General features: G+C 37.5%; 1 protein-coding gene across 1 annotated transcript; it reads left to right on the top strand.

Annotated features, from left to right (window-relative positions):
- Window positions 1-12564: 12564 nt before the first annotated feature.
- On the top strand, window positions 12565-20409 carry LOC128997584 (protein takeout-like). Its single transcript, XM_054423222.1, has 6 exons — window positions 12565-12628; window positions 14415-14504; window positions 16795-16942; window positions 17907-18040; window positions 19303-19452; window positions 20258-20409. The coding sequence occupies exons 1-6, from the start codon at window positions 12565-12567 to the stop codon at window positions 20407-20409; spliced, it is 738 nt and encodes a 245-aa protein (XP_054279197.1).
- Window positions 20410-20671: the final 262 nt, after the last annotated feature.

The raw sequence follows: 20671 nt of genomic DNA, 5'->3' as shown, positions 1-20671 counted from the left end.
TCTACCTGGGACTGGCACGGGCATTAAAACCATTGGCAAGTCCCCAGATATACGGCCAAGAGACAATTTCCATCATACAGACTATAATGGCAAGACCAGCTAGCGTCCAACCACAGTCATTTCCTTATTTTACTTTTTCAATATACTACTTAACACTAAGTAAATTAGTAAGTCTGTATTTAAATGATTTATTGGATACAATGTTTGCGAACTCGTACAATGAAGATTGTGCCTCTCTGTGTGTAGGTGAGTAGGCATCTGTAGTTTCTTTTGTATAGCGTATTTCAGGGACTTCTTTTAAGGTTGTTAGATACAGTGGAAGTCCTAGTTCCTCATGCCAGTGTCTTAGTAGTGAAGAACGAAGATTGCAGTCAAGCAATACTGCCAAGTCCAGAGGAGCAGCCTGTAGATACTCATATGACGTGTGCGTGTTTGCTGCTTGAGACCATGCTTTCTCACGATGATCCAGTGTCTTCGTTCACAGAGTCACTTGGAGTTGGTCGACTTTATCCGCTGGAATTGGTTGATCTCCTCAGCATGGGCTGGAAAAGTCATACAATGATTAGTACTGTGTACACTTACAATCAACATAAGATATGTTGCATATATCTGTGTACTGTAGTGTTCCTAAATAAAACTATCAAGGTCCCTATCTTGACGCTCCCGATGCTGGATACCTGGCCACTGACAATTGCACAACTTCCTGATTTGTAGCAGCATTTTCTTTTCGGAAGCTGTCTACATTGTCAGCGACCAGAGTCGAAAAATATTATAACTATCTGGATAACTGACGAATTAACATTCTATCTACGACGCCGGTACTTAAGTGTCCAATTAGTGTGTCCATCCATTAGTGTGTGTATCCATTTCTGTCAGTTATCCATTTTGAAGACTGCGTGTAATTATGTTGAGATATTAAAGTAATTTATAAATAAAGAAACACATAATGTACTTATCTTTTGGTTGTAGCTCTCTCCGGCGACAAGTCCCAGAAGAGTTTGGATATCCTCAAGACCAACGACGGGGTTCAGAGTAGATACAGAGTTCCTCTTCGTTTTATCCTTAGGTTCTAGTCCTCTTCAGTTGTATCCAATAAGCCTCCTAAAAATATATAATTGTGACAATAATTTTATATCTGAACTTCCATATTTAACTGTAGTCTAATATTCAATTAAGAAATGTGGATTAGTTTTCCAGATACTTTTCAACCTAGCTAGATAGAACAAATATGTAGAAAAGGTTTTCTTCTTCCTTGGTTCCGCAAGAATGACAAAGAGTTACCAAATGATTAGCCTACACAGACAATTTCAACACAACAATTTCACAGAAAATGATGCAACCTTTGACTATTACAACCTAACAGACAATTTCTATAACTTACCGAGCAGGGTGGCTATTGCTTTGTTGGAGGGAGTGAGTCCGCATGCTTTGGAATGATTCTTTAGTTGACAATCTTATCCACACCTCTCTTTTTTTCTTCCTCTCTTATTTGTACTTCTTTTCCAATTCATTGACAGCAATTTTGATTTGTTCGTCGTGCAAAATATTACGTTTGATATTTTTGTGTTAGTTTCTATGGATACGAAAGTAAATTTCTAGTGACGATTTAATGGACGCTCGATTCGTTGGGGTCGATAGTTTTCAATCTACTAATTTTGATATTGTACTCTTTTCCTCGCTTTTTAATGCAAATAATACAAGAAACCCACCAAACTTCTTTTATCGAGGTTTAGAAATGATTTATGTAATCTTAAACTCTTCTTTAGTGATAAAAAGTAATACGTTCTATTTTTTAATAATTTCAACCATGTCATCTGAATTACAAATTTGAATGATGACTGAAATTGGCTTAGTATTTAGCAAACTAAGTAGTGTATCTATTATTTTATTTTAGCGCACAGTGGCTGTTTGATTTAGTATGAAACATCGTTTATGTCTAAATATATTATTATTAGTTCAACAAGATCATTGCATTTTAACAGCATCACTCTCTGAAAGGCTTATTCAAAAATTTACAATTTGAATTAGAAGATTGACTCCCTAACGAGTCACAAATATTCTATGGTATCTATAATGGAACCTGTAACCGTCTGCCCAAGCCTTTGACCATTGGCCAGTCCCCAGGTAGTCAAGATAAAGGTTCCATCATACAGACTATATAAGTATCACCCGTTCAACAACGTCTAGCGGCTACAGCCCGATTCTTTCTTCTCAGGGATTTGTGAAATCTAATAAACGTAAGCCGGCAATGTTTGCTGGTTTGTTTGTTGTCCGGTTGTCAATTAGACGATCATAGGCGGAGCCCGGAGACCTGGGGATGAATGGGGAGTGTGTGGTCGAAGGCGGCCACTTTGAACTAGCAAGGGTAAAGATTCGGTCTTGGACCAATACACCGCACTTCCGGCCACAGGTTACATCAGTGATGCGCTTTGTCATCACATCAGGGTGGCAAAGTATTTATATGTTAAAACTCACCTACCAATCAACAGGTTGCTTTTGTTCCTGTACAATTTTTTGAAGGTGGAATTTTGACTCAGCTTAAACTTGATCGTTGGTTTTTCGTCCTTTCACAACTTATCCTTCAGTTATACGTATGTTGGTGTATCGGGGTCATATCATCTAATAATTAAATACCCTCGATGCGTCATACTTGCAGACTAAGTGAATTTCCATCTACCAGGCTGGAATTTCACTAAATTATTCTCTTAAAATTGTCAGATTTATTTCCTGTTTAAATATGATTAATTTTGTTTTTGGACTCGGGGGCCCTTAAAACAAAAAAGTAATTCGGTCCCGGGTCTAGGTCCTACCATGAGACGTGCGTTAATAGTTTATTCCCTATATTGTAAAAAAATAATAAAAACAATGACTTTTTCCTGGAGTAGGCTTTTAACATTATCATTTTTAACTATAAAATCCAAAGGACTGATTCCCTGATAGAGCAAGACATTTTAAAAGTTAGTTTCATCCAGCTAATGTAGTGGTTGTTTTTGTTTGTTATTTATTAGTGATTGTTTAACCATTATGTCAATCTATTTTTAATCAAATTAACTATATGGCCATAATCAATGGATCGTCTTCCGTCCTCTGATTTTATAATAAAACAGTAGAGCTAAAATAAAAATTTTACCATAAAATCAGAGAACACGTACTCAAACATCGATAAAACACGCTTAAAAACAGGCGGAGTAAACAGTTTTCAAGACGAGAATTAAGAAGTATACTTTGTCTAAATGTAATAATTGTTCATACTGAAGTTATAACCTATCCATATATAGACCATCTATGGTAAATTGGTACCATTCAAATCAGAAGAAATAATTAAATTAGTTTTTCATAGAATGAACTAGTAAATCTATTTTCCTCATAGAAAAAGTGTACGTGTTTTAAAACGTTGTCCTTAAAATGTAAAAATAATATAATATGCTTCTATAATAATATAGAAGCATTGTTGGTCTGTAAAAATATAAAAAGTCTGATTACAGTCAGTTAGCATCGTCAGTAAGGCTATTCACAAACATTATTGAGGAAATTCAATATACAATATTGTTCAATATTGGCATAGTTCCTGAACTGGGATTTTCCTCAATAGGTTAGTAAGCTTTGTTGCAGACCAATATTCAACTTGTTTCGAGATATCAGTTGCAGTTCTTAATTATTACCATACTTCATTGTGTTAATCACTAAATAAAGAGCTTATAAGGTACGATATGTAGTAGGGTGTATAATAACGTTTAACAAAGTCCCTAAGCAAGATTCTAAGTAAATAATGTATGACGATCATTATAATGAAAATAAAAATAGGTTGTCTCAATGCCGACTATTATTACCTTCAGTAATGAATTTTACTTCAACTATTAACTCTGGAAAGAAAATACCAAGAACGCGAATTTCTTTTTTACCAATATTCGTCGTTGAAACTGTTTGGGTGAAAATAATTCCGAACGGATTCCATTAAAATATACATATAGATTGGGCTTTGAATAATGAAAGGACACGATAACTCCATTCTAAGATGGAAAAGACTCAGGACTCAGGTGGTAAAAAAAACGGGGCCCTTGACTGAGGGGTTTTAAATAATGGCTCCCTCCTGATGGGGGTGATGGGGGTCCTGATGGGTGACGGGGGGGGGGGGATAAATGAAGATCTGCACACCTGCCAATGGAGACATCTTGTCTAGTCAAATATTTTGTGTAACTGTTTGTAAACTTTGGAACTACAATAAAACTATTTGATCATTGTTGTAATTTATTTATGGATTAGTAATCCATTTGGGTGGTTTCTGGAAATAGAATCCCTTATACAAAACTCTTCCGTCTTTAATGTACAACTATTGGCTCACTAAACTGTTTTAAGTATTAACATTTCACATTTTAAGTGGCCTTGAATACGGAACAATAAATAATTATGCAATTCTAACCACTACGATGTCAAAAATATATGTTCATCTCACATGCCTCAAACATATAGTGGTATAGTGGTAGTGGTATTGTGCTCGTCTTAAACTGGTTGACATGTAAACTTGTCAGAAATAATCATCTTGTTACACGTTTTGACACCCAAGAAAATACATTTTAAAATTTTGATCGTTATATATAGTTTTACAGAATACTTTATGTATACCAAACAAAGGTAAACAATCTTGGCAAATTCTAGAGGATTATCGTTGCGTTGCAGAACATAATTATCCGTTGTAGCATCCAGATGCCCCACTTACAACGTAGCGTAGCTAAAATCGTGCAAGAGAAACAAATTGTTAAACCTGCTAAAACATCTAATCATATGATTTTAAAGTACCCAAAACGGTGTACCCATTGTACTCTCACTGCAACACCACGGCCCACGGGGGGTTAACTAGCTCTACAAATCCATATCAGGTGGTGCTAACATGGAGACTGAGAGAAAACCTTTATATTCTGTGCTCGCTGGAGAAAACTAGATTCAGCTTGTGACAAGAGTCACAGCCGCCTATAACTCCAGGCCGCAGCCTTCGAAATGGCAACGTCGCAAGTAGGGTTGTCACAGCTGTTTTGTTTGGAAGCAGCTAATGCTATTTGTGTATTTACTGTACGAAAGCTTGGTTACTGGACTATAAAAATATTGACTCCGTTTTAAATGAACAGATATAGATTTTCAGTTCTGTATGTTTCATGTTCAATATTTTAATAAATTTATGTTCATAAATTTAAATTTAAATCAATCAAGTGTGAATTAATGAGCTGGTGTAATCTCTCTGCCATCATGTTGTCTTATGGGACGTCTGACACTGTAAGATAATATAAAATACTAATAAATGCTGCAAGTAAAGAATGTGTTTATTATTCAACAAGAGTCATCATCACAACAACAACAAACTAAATTATAAAACATATGTTAAATGCAAAGGCATATGAATGACACTACATCTCCCCTTCCTCATTATATTTACTCATATCTTATTGGTGGTCTGATAGTTCTGCTCGATCTTCTTATTCCATCATTGTGGTTTGGCTGCACCCTCCTTCCACGGTAGACATCGTCAGAATCGTCATTCTCTTTTCTTGGTAGGGGAATGAGATGCCATCTGTTTCGTCTTACATCATTCCCATTACTCAATGATACTATGTAGGATCGAGGTAGATTGGTTGTTGTTCTTATGGTTCCTTTCGCACTAATATCTTTAACCCAGACTCTCTCTCCTACTGCTAAAGGTGGAAGTTCTTTGACGCCTCTTCTGTTGTCAAAGTTTTTCTTGACTCTGTCTCTTATTCTCTTGTCACAGTTTCGAAAGGATTCTATTTGATCTTTTCCAACCACTTGAAAGTCGTTGAGAGAAGGTAAAGTTGTTCTTAGTTTTCTACCATACAGCAGCTCTGCAGGTGATAACCCCGATTCCAATTTGGTGGTCCTGTAAGCTAATAGACCAAGATTGGGATCCGGACACTTTAGTAGAATCCTCTTGGCTATAGATACAGCGTTTTCAGCTTCTCCATTCGATTGAGGAAAGTGTGGACTACTAGTTACAGCTCTAAATCCGTACTCTTTTGCGAAACCTTTGAACTCGTCAGAAGTAAACTGAGTACCTCCATCTGTACGAATTTCTAGAGGGATCCCGTGTCGTGCAAAAATGTTTTTCATCCTTCCAATAACTGCCGCTGAAGTCAAAGTATTGAGTTCGATGAGCTCTAAAAATCGTGAGAAATAATCTTGTATTACCAAATACCAGTTTTGGTTACATTTCAAAATATCTGCACATAAATGGGTCCAAGGCTCTTGAGGAAGCTGTGTAGACATCAGAGGTTCCTTTCGCTGTAGTCTGTGTTCTATACATGTTGGACAATTTTCCACTGTAGTACTAATTTCTGTTGAACAGCCTGGCCACCAAACAGATTCTTGAGCACGCCGCCGACATTTCACTATACCCAAATGTCCCTCATGTAATCTTGATAAGATTTATTTTCTCAAGGCCTTTGGAATGAACATCCTCCTTCCCTTAACAATTAATCCATCTTCCAAAGTGAGTTCATTGCGATACTTCCAGAATATCGAATTTTTCCGCCATGTATTCTCTTGGATGCATTTTAAGAGCTCCTGTCCTTCCGGGTCTTCATGTTGGGCATTCTTAATTTCCAACAGCCGTTTATCAGAACAAGGCAATGCATCAATTATGCTTCTTACAAACATTTCTTCCTCCAGATTCTCGATAACCTCATTCTCCCGATCCATTGGTGAAATTTCAGGGCTTCTTGATAGTAAATCTGCAGTTACATTTTCTTTCCCCGGGATGTGAACAACTTCGTAGTCAAAATTTTGTAATCTCATACGAAAACGTTGCAGCCGAGAAGAAAGATCAGAGATCGGCTTTGAACCCATTATCTCAGTCAGAGGCTTATGATCTGTGTAAAGCTGGAACCTTTTACCAAGAATAAAGCTAGAAAATCTTTCGCAAGCCCAAGTTAAGCCGAGAGCTTCTTTTTCAATGGTAGCATATCTTGACTCTGTTTCTGTTAATGTCCTCGATGCAAATGCTAATGGACGCGAATCCTTTCCATCAAACTGCTCGATCACTGCCCCTAAACCATAAGATGACGAATCTGCCATTACACGGGTTTTCGCTTCTCTGTTGTAGTTGGCCAATACAGTATCATTAGCTACGACCTTCTTCAATTCCTTAAAAGCTTGTTCTTGAGGCTCATCCCAAGTCCATTCAACTCCTTTTTTAAGGAGACTTCTGATTGGTGCTGTTTTTTCAGCTAGATGAGGAACGAACTTCATTAATTGGTTTATCATTCCCAAAAACTGTCGAACCTCCGTTATACTCTGGGGGCTTTTCATGGCCAGAATAGCTTTAGTCTTCTCTGGGTCAATACTGACTCCCTGCGATGAGACAACGTGTCCGAGGAAAATCACACTTTCTACTCCAAACTTACATTTGTTTTTGTTTAACGTGATACCATTTTCTGAGAGTCTCTTTAGTACCAGTTTGACTCTGCTGTCATGTTCTGCTTCTGTCTTCCCCATTATCAAGATATCATCCGCTTGATTCACTACGCCTGGGATATCTGAAAGCATTTGACTCAGTCGGAATTGGAAAACCTCCGGTCCAGAACAGATTCCAAACGGAAGTCTCTTGAAGAAATATCGCCCGAACGGTGTAATGAACGTGGTGAGTTTAAATGAATCACTGTGAAGTGGAACCTGCCAGAATCCATTGGCAGCATCCAACTTAGTGAAAAGCTTACCTCCTTCCAACTTAGCTAGAGACTCATCCACTGATGGAAGCTTCAACAATTCTCTTTTCACATGTTGGTTCAATTTTGTGTAATCAACACAGAGTCTAATTCTACCATCACTCCTTGGAACCACTACTACGGGAGAACACCAGTCAGTAGGTTCAGTTACTGGTTCTATTACACCATCAGCAAGCATCCTGTCCAATTCATATTTAACCTGTTTGTGGAGCGAGAAAGCCACCCTCCTCGGTGACATAACAGCATAAGGTTTTGCATCTTCGTGCAGCCTAATCTTGTATGGATGATTCATTCTACCCATGCCCTCAAACACTTTTGGATATTGACTCTGGAGTGATTCACCATCTACAAGATTAACGTTAAACGTAAGTAACTCCAGTTTCAACAATGCATTTCTACTCATTAGAGGTGTACTTTGGGACGGCAAGACATATATGTCTTCTAATATTTGCTTATTGCCATACATAATTTCAGCTGAACAGACACCCACAACAGTCAATTTAGTCTGGCCCGGCCCAAAAAGAACTTTATGGGTAGGACGGATTACAAGTTTGAGGTCAAGTGCAAGTGTACTTCCCATAACAGAAACGTCTGCCCCAGAGTCCATCTTAAACTCTACTGGTTGACTATTTACCTTTACCACTACACTCGGACATTTACCTTGCTTAAAGTTTACTTCACCTAAATGTCCTTTTTTTGAATCAATCAAATCGTCTGAGTCAACTTCCTTAATCTCTTTTACCTCCTTTGGTTTGTTTGGACAACATTTTGCAAAGTGACCACGAAATTTGCACTTGGAACACTTTTCTCCAAAAGCAGGACATTCCCGAGGGCCATGAGTTGTTCCACAGCGACGACAGGAAAATGTTTTAGTAGTTTGAGCCACACGTTTATTATTATCAAAAGGTTTTGAACTTACCCCAAATACATCTTCCCTGGATGGTTTATCTCTAATTACAGCTTGCTGTTTAGACATTGCTTCTGCTTGACGTACTCTCGTGATTGCCTTATGAAGGGTCAATGACTCGTCTAATTGTAGAGACTCTGATAAGTTTTGGTTATGAACACCAATAACAATTAAGTCTCGTACTAAACTGTCCTTGAGCTGTCCAAACTCGCAACTTTCCGCGAGTTTGTGCAAGTCATTGACAAAAGCATCCACCGGTTCACCTGCACTTTGCCTACGTTTTAGAAATTTAGCTCTTTCGTAGACCAAATTTCTTTTAAGGCCTAAGTACCTCGCAAAGGCATTTACTACATCCTCATAACTTAACTCTTTTTCTTCACCTAGTCCAAATGTTTCAAAAAGACCTTCACCTTCCTGCCCTAAAGTATATAAAAGGGTGCTTATTTGCTGGTGGTCCGGTTTAAGATACAACTCCGATGCCTGCCTGTAACGTTCAAACCGCTTAATCCATACAGGCCACATAGCTGGGTTGGTAAAATCAAATATTTCAGGAGCACTTAGTGGTGCCTGTAGACCTATCACTATTGGTGCTGGCTTTGATTGGGTACTAATCATTTTCATAGATTTATCAGAGCCTATTTGAAACTTACTTCTATGTCGTGGACCAACTGCCTCATCTCCAGAATCTTCAGTTGTAAACTCGTCCTCTTCCTTTTTGGACTTTCTAGAAGATTTCTTGTTAGGTCTTGGCATATTTTAAATGTTTATTTCACAACCTGACACCATGTAAGATAATATAAAATACTAATAAATGCTGCAAGTAAAGAATGTGTTTATTATTCAACAAGAGTCATCATCACAACAACAACAAACTAAATTATAAAACATATGTTAAATGCAAAGGCATATGAATGACACTACAGACACTAAACAACCTTACTTGCGACGTTGCCGATTGTACCAGGCCGCGGCCTGGAGTTAAAGGTGGCTGTGCAAGAGTAAGCTGGTTTTTCATTTTCAAATCATAAAGGATTGAAAATGGCAAATAATATTTTTATCAATCATACATTATTGATCACTAGTACCTTATTGAAAATATAACAAAATGTAATTCCTACGTCGTGATTTAAGTAGATGTCCGGACATGAAATGTCTTATTGCAGAATTTCTTACAACCTCTCAGACACAATTCACGTCTAATACCTGCCATGTGGCTATCAATTTTACCTCGTAGTTTTCCTATGTTTGACGAGGCAATGATCGTCTCACATATCGCAACACACCCTGACCCCCACAAGCTTGTTATTGGCCACAGCTGAGCATGGATGGACCAGGTGCACCCCTCCAATTACATCCCCCGTGTCTGCATTTCACGGCCAATTGCGCAACACGGCGATGATATCCCCATACAACACCCCCTCCCCCCCAACACAGCGCCTTTCACTGATTACCCACTCGAGGGATCACATTTTCACGGGTCACCTTTTTCCCCATGTTTGTTGGGTTGCGCGAGCATTTTGCATTCAGATGTTATGTTACAGTTGTTTAGGTTACAAATTGAGTGAAGAACCTTTTTGGATAATAATATTGTACAAAGACTTAGAATGAAATTATGGTTTTCCGAAGAGCAAAGCTCCCCGTGCACAAGTAGTAAGCAGATTGAAAATTTTTGAGGAACCTTTTGGATTGATACCGTCAAACAAAAGTTTGCTCACCTAATAACCATTTTCTCCGAGCAAAGCTTGGATAAGTTATGTGCAAATTATAAATGGTCTATAGAAAACCCAAGACTGCTCTTGGAGTACAAGATGATTTTATCGTAACAAAGCTCGACCGTAGTTAGGCCTACTATGTAGGTTAAATTTCCGAAACTGATTTTTCCTAAGAATTGAAATCTGGGGATTAACATAGAAGAATAAGCTGACCTTTAACCAAGTAGAACGACATGATTAACTAAAAAAACTTTATGTCAGCGTATTTAAGTGACCACAGAGGTCGATCACGTAGTCACCAAAAGGTCGCTAAATCGATTTTGAGAATATTTATTAGATTTCTTTGATGTTCAAAACTTAGAATAGCTGTTTTTAATCATTCAGCTTTTAACAATTGACAAGTCATCGTTGATAATAAAACAGCTGGTCTAAAAAACACACACACACACACACACACACACACACAAAAGACAACTTACTCCATTAAAGTTATTCTTTCAAATTAGGTCTAAAATTCGATCAGATGTGCCCTCATCGCAATTGGTAATCATGAAAAATCAAGAGTTACAAATAAGAGCTACAGCAAAGAATAACTCTGAGTTGTAGTTACAATGAAACTCAACCAATGCCTAACACGATCTAAGAGTCGATCGCGCGAGCTAACCCTCTCCCTCTCATTCACTAACACGATCACTCCCTCACATGTGTAAGGCTTCTTGTTTGTTCAACGCTCTCGATGCTTTTCTTCGCCTTTCTTCAGTTTCACTTCACCTGTACTGCTTCCGGTAATCCGATAACGTCTTAAACCTCGGCAGACCTACATTGTTTCTCGTATAAACATATTAGAGTACATCGGCAGACCTGCATTGCTTCTCGTACAAACTAGAGCGTACACGTTAGAGAACATCGGCAGACCCACATTGCTTCTCGTACAAACTCAAGCCTACACATTAGAGAACATCGGCAGACCTACATTGTTTCTCAAACATATTAGAGAACATCGGCAGACCTACATTGCTTATTGTACAAGAAATGTATGGTGTATAAACCTTCTTCATGAAGTTCTACAAGTATGCACCAAGTTTCGTGGCCATCGGTCCAGCGGTGTCTGAGTTTATCACTGCCAAATATATATACAAATGTACAAACCAATATCATCTTTTAAACTACTTATAGATTTGCTAAAGCTGGTCTCATTATAGATGGGATTTCGACATAAAGTGTACAAAAATCAATAGTAATACGTTTTAGCTGGGTTTTTATGTAGAATCATAGAATATAAGCGTACAGCCTACTGGGGTACACTGGTATCCGAACAGAAAACTATCTTAAGACGTCATTGACCATTCTATTCATTTAATTCACCGTGTATTGTTATATACCAATTACACTTTCGGCCCAAAAAGATTCCGAATCAATGACTAAATTTTTGGACGGACTAAATACAAAAGGATCAAGTTAGTTAAGCAGGCAAAGCGAGGGTTGGAAACAGAAACATTATCAGAGTCAATATTATGTCGAGAGTGCGGGTCCCTTATACATCTGTAGGTTCCCTGTCTCCCGCTCTGTCAAGTTAAGATATCGCCGTTTTGTCTATGTTTTCCTTGAAAAGTGTTAAATATCATCGTATTTTCTAAAGACGAGTTTCAGTATCCTCTTGATGTGACTTTTGCGGTTTCGGATGATATCCCATGAAAGCCCTTCGTCCTATAGGCGTTTAAAATTTCAGAGTTTGGGCTGAATTTTGTTGTCGACCATCAGAAATTTTTCAAGTCTACTCTTTTTACACCAAAACAGATGGCCATGATACAATTTTGTTTACATCTTTACGAAAATGGGGTTATCGTTAACAGTTGGTTTAAAATGTAAAGAAGAAAATGACTTACATTTGGTGTTTTGATAGGATTTGCAATAGAAAATTGTAAATTAATTAAAATATTACGGATTTTGAAGTCACAAATTGACGCTGGCTGCTAGTTAAACTCCCTTCAAAATCCTCCGTTTTGTTTGTTTGACTTATAACTGTACAATTAATTAAATTAGCAAACTTACAGACAAAACCACTTCAAAGACGTTACAACAACAATACGTACAGTCTGTGGATGTTTTGCAGTACCTGGTCAAGGTCACATCGGTAAACAGTGTACGTAAACGAGGTATTTAAACTAAGGGAGAGTTTCGCCACTTCTCATTGGCCAGTGTGTAGTCAGTAGTCATGGAGCAAGGGATTGTTATTGTGTTCTTGGCTGTCTGCATGCCTGCAATGGCGGGCAAACTACGTAAGTTTCGATAATTTAGTTTCGATTTATAATAAAAAATTGTCATCAAGCTATTATTTATATGCTTTCGTAATGAATGTAAGTAACTGTATATATTACGATTTTCTTATGTTTTAATGTCGAAAGTAGTTTTAATATGTCTGGGGAAAATGTTTTTTATTAAAGAAAACAACAATGTGATTGCTTTCTGTGAAGTTTACGGGTTTGGAAAAATTAGGTCCACAACACTGTATCTTTATGAAAAAAATCCGAACTTTAAAAAAAACAGCTGTCGAAATTTCTGTTGGAGGGTGTGGTTTACTCTGTAGGGGAGTTTCTGGTTTCTGACGATTTTCTATTACAACCGACTAGTTAATATTTTCTGGATAACGCTATGTTCATTTTATTTCATTCTAATTATAAGAGATACCGGTATATACAACCGAAAATTTGTATACATATTTGTTTTCTTTACCAATGGCTGTTGTAATATTTTTTTTAATTGCATTTTTTTTAATAAAGCAATTTGAATTTTAATTGATTCTCATAAAAATAAAAATTGAGACAAAAATTTTTATTAAAAGATTTAAAAGAATATGTTACTATAATGTCGGGGAAGGAAAAACCTAAAATATTGCATACATTAGTTTTTATTAGTGAATGTCACGTCATTACGTTTATTATAATTGAAATGATTGATTTGTAATGTTTTTGATATTAACCAACTATTATTCAAATCTCAAACATTTTAAATTTAAACTAGAGGTCGTCCGATGGTCGAAAACTGTAATGTGCAGAGTTCTCTATTTTCATCCTACGCTGTAAATAAAACATGTGATTGTAATTTCTTCCGTTTGTTTTGATTTTCTGTTTATATTTTGTTGTTATTTCGTCACCAGCATGGCAACCCCAAAAAGCCCATGTTAATTTTTTTATTTTAAATGATTTTGTTGTGCTTATTTTTTTGCACATCTACAGGAAAATATCTTTCCAACAGTATGCGTAGAGTTTCCCTGCGATTCACACAGGCTGAGAAAAAAGGTTTTAAAGAATCATGCTTGTCTATTAATATACAGTATAGATACTGTTACTACTGTTTTAAGTACATTTACTACTCTAGCTTTGATACACATTGACTATAATAAAACTATATCAGATTTCAATTACCTTAAAAATAGTTCTGATAACAGAAAGTATATTTTATGAGCATTGTAATTTGTAAGTACAATAATAAGAGTTTTTTTTAAATATTACAATCAGGCTACTCTAAAAAATGATTAATATAATTTGTTGCATATTTTATAATGTGGTTTAAGAGTCCTTGGAGGCTAGCGGACATCTTGGGTAATTTCAAGCAACTGCTATAGAGTTTTTTATCGTTCAAAAATATGTTTTCAAATACAAACACCAACGTGATTGTAATTTAAATATCTAGTAATCCGTGGGATTAGAAATGTGCTTTGTAGTTTTAAATGAATTGTTCTCCAAGGGAGACCATGAAAGCTAACAGCCATATTGGATTTGTCCACCACGAAAGCAATGTTAATTTCAAACAGCCACCGAAGAGTTATTTACCATCTCAAAATATTTTTACAAACACCAGAGCGATTGTAATTTAAATATCTTGTAAACTGCGGGATTAAACTTTTTCTTAAGTTTTTAAATTGATTTATGAGTTAACGTCTCTAGGCTCCAGGGACTCTTAAGTACGCCATTAGTTGCAGTTTCATTGTGTTTTGCTTCTGCTATGTTGTTGTTGTTTTTGTATTAACTTTGTTGTTGTGCTAATGCTGTTGTTGTTATGTAGCAGACTACATAATACCGTGCAAAGCAGACAACACCCTCAACGAATGTTCCTTAAGAAACGGCAGAGAAGTCATACCCAAAATTATAAAAGGTAAGTTTATTGTAGAGATTTTATGAAATTGTCTATGGTGGGAGTAGAGGAGAACCCCAGTTTTTCCTGCTAATATAGTCTGTATTATGGAACCTGTCCCTTGACAGGGTCTACGTAGACAAAGGCCCAGAAGGTAGACAAAGGGTGAGGAGACAGGTTCCAGCATACAGAGTATACCATTAGGGTTAATATATCTTTACACCGTCTGTCTTTCCAAAATAAATAAATCTACTTTTAAAAATTTAGAGGTGTCAGTTAACTGTTTAAACCAGTTCAAATTCATTCGCAAAGAAACACTGAAATAACACTGATACAAACAAAGTAAACGGCAAATTTAGTTTCACAAGTACAATGTTTATTTAACTGAAATGGTTCCGAAAATGTAAACGCAAAGTTTATGTAAACGTGAGCTTGAGTGGATATTTGCCCTGCTAATGAGTGTTTGTTCTGCTGGGACAACTCTCGTGTTGACAATTGACAATTGACAGTGACAGTTTGACAGTTGACAGTGTAGTTTGACAGCTCAACTGTTGACAAAACATTGTCACTTGGAATATTCCCTGATGGACCAAACCATGAGTTGTAGCTTTGACTATAACTATAACTAGAAAGCTATATGTTTAAGTTTTAGCTGGTTTTAGGATGAAAAAGTAGTTGAATTGAGTCATCAGAATGCGTGTAAATTACTAAAACCAAACAAGCTTTTGTAAGCTATACTATATTTTTTCCATATTAATCATATGCAAAACTAAGAGAGAAAGCATTATTTGAGCCCTAAGCACACTCTGAGAATGAAATACTGCCTTTTTAAAGAAATTATTTCACCTGGTCCATACATATGTGTCTAGTGCAATCAACCCCAACACAAACATATAAAACTGTTGTTTATCCGATGTCGTCATTTAGCATAACTTACATTATTAGTACACTGTGATAACACAATTGAATTTAACGCAGTCACTGAGGGTAGCGGAAGTTAAGAGGATGGCACCCTGAGGCTAGGAAAGTGGTTACTTATGTAAACAAGGTCACACTTGAGGAACTGGGTCGGGTCTTAGCCGCCCACGAGTCATGCAAGTCAAAACAACTCTAGGGTGAATACATATGTTACACCATAAGTAATACAAGTCAGGTTTATAATGTATGCCACTGTGTAAAACATCAGTTTAAAATTATGTTCAGATAATTGTTGACGCAAAATGAAAAGTTTTGTAGCCAGTTGTTTTTGCTACCATCCTATTAGGTATTGTTTTGTGTATCGTCAACTCCTAGAATGCTAAGCTTAATCCCGGAACCGTTTAACTACTCGAGGCTAGGCTTAGGGTAACAAGTAATCACATAGCTCAGCCATGAGTTATTTGCAGTATAGTCTGTATGATGGAACCTGTTTCCTGACTGGAGGTTTACTTGAGGACTGGCCAATGGTTTAGAGCCCGGGCTAGTCCCAGGTAGACGGACTGTCAGGAGACAAGTTTCATTATACAGACTATAGGTATACTGTTCTAAATGATTACAATATCATTCGGTATTTCGTAAAGAGACATCTCCAATCAACTACGAGAAATATAGGCCTTCCTATCATTTTTGTACATAAAAGGTAGACATACAAATATATGGGACTCTAACCCCAATTTCATAGCTTATGACGTTAAAAAATCGTTGTTGGTGTTTGACAAGAATTGAACCTTGAACATCTAGGACAGAGGCCCTGCGCTATATTGCGTATATTGAGCCTTTAAGTGGTAAACTATAAGACTGTCTCGCCGAGTTGAAAAATAACAGCAATTTGTTGTTAAACATTATATATTCTTTGGCTTATTATTCGCTAAAGTACGTACAGTTTGGCCAACAAAACAAAAAATCAGTAATTTTGCTATAACACGTTGCAATAATAGCTTCGGAGATATAGTTCTAGTCTGGTTAGCAAAAGTGTGACGGTTCTATGAGAAAGGTTGGTAGTTTTTTGATGGTTCAAAAGTGGACCCAGCTGTCCTTGATCAATGTTTTCTAAGACTGTCCTCTCTGGAGAACCAGCAGATCTTGGTTAGTAACAACGCTAAAATTTCAACACTCATCCTTTACTCGTCCTTAAAAACGTAGTTTGGTGTGTCACCTTATAAATTAACGCCACACTTCCCATAGACCGCTAGATAGATAGATGTTAGATGTGTAGATAAATAGATAGATGTGATAGATGTTTTGTGTTTAGTTTTATCCACGAGGAACACTTTTAATGTTTCAAAAGTGTTGCTGCTATGATATTCTGATAACCATGTCACTTATGTTCCAGGAGATCCAAAGTTCCGTATCCCCAGACTTGATCCTCTGCTGATCTCCAAGCTGGCGGTCAACCAAGGAACGTCCCAAGTAGGACTCAACCTCACTCTCAGGGATTCCAACATCCTCGGACTGAAGGCTACTCAGTTCACTGGTTCCAGGTACAGAAGAATATGTATTTACAGTAATTAAAACCCCAAATGGATTTGCGCTCGCACTTGTTGGTGACATCAAGGTCCTCTAGTTCTCTAACAAGTTTTGGGGTTTTCCCACAGGTGTATTCTTCTAAGCCTTTGACTATTGGTAAAGAAGACATGTTCATACTATACCCAGATGTAATAGGCAATTCAGGCAGAGGCCAATGCACTTATTGAGCTGGAAAGGACTTATTTGACTTCTTTGCCTCAAGACAATATTATCAATAGTTTGTATTTGGAGTTGCTAAAAAAACTTAAGCCATGCATACTTTTGGATGTGTATGAAGTTGGACATAAAACTACTGTACCTTGAAACTGCAGCCAGTTTTATGATAGAGTTGGACGTAATTGAAGTGAACCAATAGAGTGCACTTTACTGAGTTCTATCGTACGCAATTTTTCCAGCCGAGGCAAGAAACTTATCCTAAACAATCCTCTTTTTGATCACATCAACTATCGTATTGCCAAAAACCAATAGAAAAATTCGATTTCTTCTGTAGTGCACTCTGTGATAGGAAAATTCAAATTTGACAAAAATATATATTTTTTCATGATTTTAAATTGAATCCAGATTATTTTTATAATTGGTATTTTTTAATGGTCCTGACTAAATCAGCTGATCGTAGTTTTTAACAAAGCTATAATCTATAGCCTCCTATAATACAAGGCCACGGCGAAAGTGGCAACGCCGCATTCCCGGCCCACAGGAACAGCTGTTGCACTGATTCATAATGGAGCGTCTGTGTTATGTTTACACGTTTGTAATTGCTGTTGCCATGGCAATAGGCCGGTGCGACGTTGCCACACACAAACCCCGCTACATTGTATTAGAGGAGGAGGTATCATACTATTTTATCAACACCCAATATGTAGGCGTAGTATATAACGTATTGAATATAATCCTACATCTGTAATGTCCACATTGCAGGATGGACCTCGCCAAGAAGCACGTGGAGTGGGACTTCTTCGTACCAAGGATTGAGATTGTTGGAGGCTACAAAGCCGCTGGCAAGATTCTAGTGCTTCCCATCGTTGGCAACGGCCTAGGCAACATTACCTTGTGTATGTATATTGTACTAGCTGTACCCGCGGGCTTTGCCCCGTTTTACTTCATAAGTATTCGCATGGCTCAATTACGTCCTGGTTGAAATTCGTTCGCTACGCTCACTCACCTTTAGGTTGGAGCTCGTTCGCTGCGCTCACTTGCCTTCAGGTTAGCTCGTTCGCTACGCTAACTCGCCTCCAGGTTGAAGTTCGTTCGCTACGCTCACTCACCTTTTGGTTGCAAATTAGCTGTTGTCATAAATAAAAAAAAAAATAATAGTGCTGCACCATGTTGGTAATCCTTGCAACTTTAATGCTATTGAACATCACAGAACAGAACCAACTTGTTTAATTGAAACAGCTGTTAAGATTCATTAATTCCTTTTAAATATGAAAAATCATAAGGTTAACATGGGAAATTCCAGTGCCACTGGGGCGGAGCCCGGAAGCCCGATCAGAATAAAAACTACTTAGTTTTCCTATTTAATGCCCAAAGAATCGGTGTACCGAATTTTAGCCTCCTAGGCAAATGGGAAGTGGGAGAATTAGTGATGAGTAAGTGAGTCAGTCAGTCAGTCAGTCAGTGAGGGCTTTGCCTTTTATATATATAGATTTAAAACAGTTGTAAACCCTCTTTATTTTATTAAGGTGCCCTTCAGTAAAAATACCACAAATCCATTAAGGCCTAAGGCTCGAAAAAGTTCACTTCGGAGTTTCCTTTTTGGGGATTTCATGAAGTACATTCAAGTTGAATTAAAACTTACACAAAGTATCTTTACCTTCAACATTGAAGTATTGGCAGTAAATATATTGTTCTTGGGGAATCATTTGCAAAAGTGTTGAAACTCAACCTGCTTTAGTTATTGTTTAAGCTATTGACAATTTAAAGTCTGTGAAGTAGTTTTGAAGTAGATGATTTTGGTTTTGATGAGTCAGTGACTCAGTCGACAGCACAATGAACTGTAAGACCGAGACAGCAACGTTTTGGGTTTGCGTGCTTGTGCAGATATCTTAAATTTATCATAAAAGCTCATCCGTAGACTGTATATGCTCAACACTTATGATTAATACGTTTCCCTAAAGACCTTTGAAGCCAACGGGAACTTGCAAATGTACGATTAAGAGGCCACTAACCTCTACAAATTGAATGCTGGAAAGTCAAAGATAAGTTCTTGACCTACTCTGTGATTATGTTGTCTAACCATAAATGTTGTACTACATTGTTAGGCAGAAGTACAAGGAATCTCACGCTAATAATGAATATTGTCCGGTGATTTCAGTGAACATGAACATCACGTACAAGTTCGACTACAAGCTGGACCGCATCAAGGGGGAAGATTACGTAAGAATCACAACAGCCAAACTCAAGTTCGACTCGACAAGGATGTACATTCGCATGGAGAACTTGTTCAACGGCGACAGACTTCTAGGTAAAACACATTGTGCAACTCTGTAAACTGCTGATTTGAATATAATGTCGCAAGTGGTTTCTGGTCTAGCGAGAAGAGTAGTTTTTGACCATGATCAACAGCTGTCATGATCTTAAATAGTGGAACAGTGTGAGAATAGTTATTTGTGTAACTAGTGGGAAAAGGCAGTTTGCACTCACGTTACGCATGATATTTTTCTTACAGTCACCCGACAAAGTAGGTGGGCTTCCTTGCACAGATTATAGTACAGAAAGCCTTACTTTGGCGCACAGTTTTTACTTTGGCGCACGGCTTATACTTTGACGCACACCAGTATTGGTGTGTGGCAAAGTAAGTAAATGCAGCGATTAGCAGCTTTCTGTACCATAATCAGTGCAAGGAAGCCCACTTTGTCGGGAGACTGTAGGAAAAACGTATTTACTAAGTAGAGGCGAGTGTCTGGGTCAATACAAAAGTCCACTATATACCATTATTCGATGTAGGTTCCACGATCGAAAACTATTTGCGAAGGAAGAGCCTAAATTTGCCACGTATCTTTGCCGACTCTGACTTATCATACTGTGACTAGTAACTGAATCAGTTTCTTTGGAAGTGAAAAAAAATTCGACATGTTTAATTATTATTATCATGAAACATTTATTGGCTTGTATTTGTTTGCAAAATTTTTGTTCCTTTAAATCTACTATTCCATGGACGTTGTTGTAGAACCTCCCATCAACATGCCCACCAATTTCTCACATCAATAGTTCAGGTACACACCACATATGTTTATCCTCAATCCAATCTACTTCTTTTGATTCCCCAGGAGAGGCGATGCATCAGTTCCTGGACCAGAACTGGAAGGAGGTGCTGGCAGAACTTGGTCCTTCCGTTGGAGACGCCATCGGGACTGTCTTCAAACTGATCTTCACCAACGTGGCGTCCAGCGTGCCTTTCCGCCATATCTTCCTCACATGAGAATATCGAGGATCTAGAGAAAAATTTGATCTTCACTAGCATCATTATAGTCTGTATGATGGAACCTGTCTCTTGACCCTTTGTCTACCTGGGACTTAGGGGTTTACAGGTCCAGCCCTGATGGATAGAGGGTCAGGAGGCAAGCTCGATCATACAGGCTATTTTGTTCTGAAGATTGATGATCTTGCGTCGATTACTTGGACATTAAAAAGTCTTTGTAAGGCTAGGAGTTGTAGCGTTTAGCGAAGTTGGAAGTTTAACC

Source organism: Macrosteles quadrilineatus, unplaced genomic scaffold (genome assembly GCF_028750875.1).
Source record: "Macrosteles quadrilineatus isolate MER2022 unplaced genomic scaffold, UCM_ALF_1.0 Scaffold_6__1_contigs__length_79288215, whole genome shotgun sequence".
In the NCBI taxonomy this organism is placed as follows: domain Eukaryota; kingdom Metazoa; phylum Arthropoda; class Insecta; order Hemiptera; family Cicadellidae; genus Macrosteles; species Macrosteles quadrilineatus.
This window is presented reverse-complemented; position numbering and strand designations above follow the sequence as displayed.

What these genes read in the sequence shown, in the direction of transcription:
- LOC128997584 (XM_054423222.1), top strand. Translation starts at nt 12,565, where the DNA reads ATGGAGCAAGGGATTGTTATTGTGTTCTTGGCTGTCTGCATGCCTGCA. An exon ending in CATACCCAAAATTATAAAAG is followed by an intron (nt 14,505 to 16,794) that starts GTAAGTTTATTG and finishes CTTATGTTCCAG; the next exon opens with GAGATCCAAAGTTCCGTATC. An exon ending in CCTAGGCAACATTACCTTGT is followed by an intron (nt 18,041 to 19,302) that starts GTATGTATATTG and finishes CGGTGATTTCAG; the next exon opens with TGAACATGAACATCACGTAC.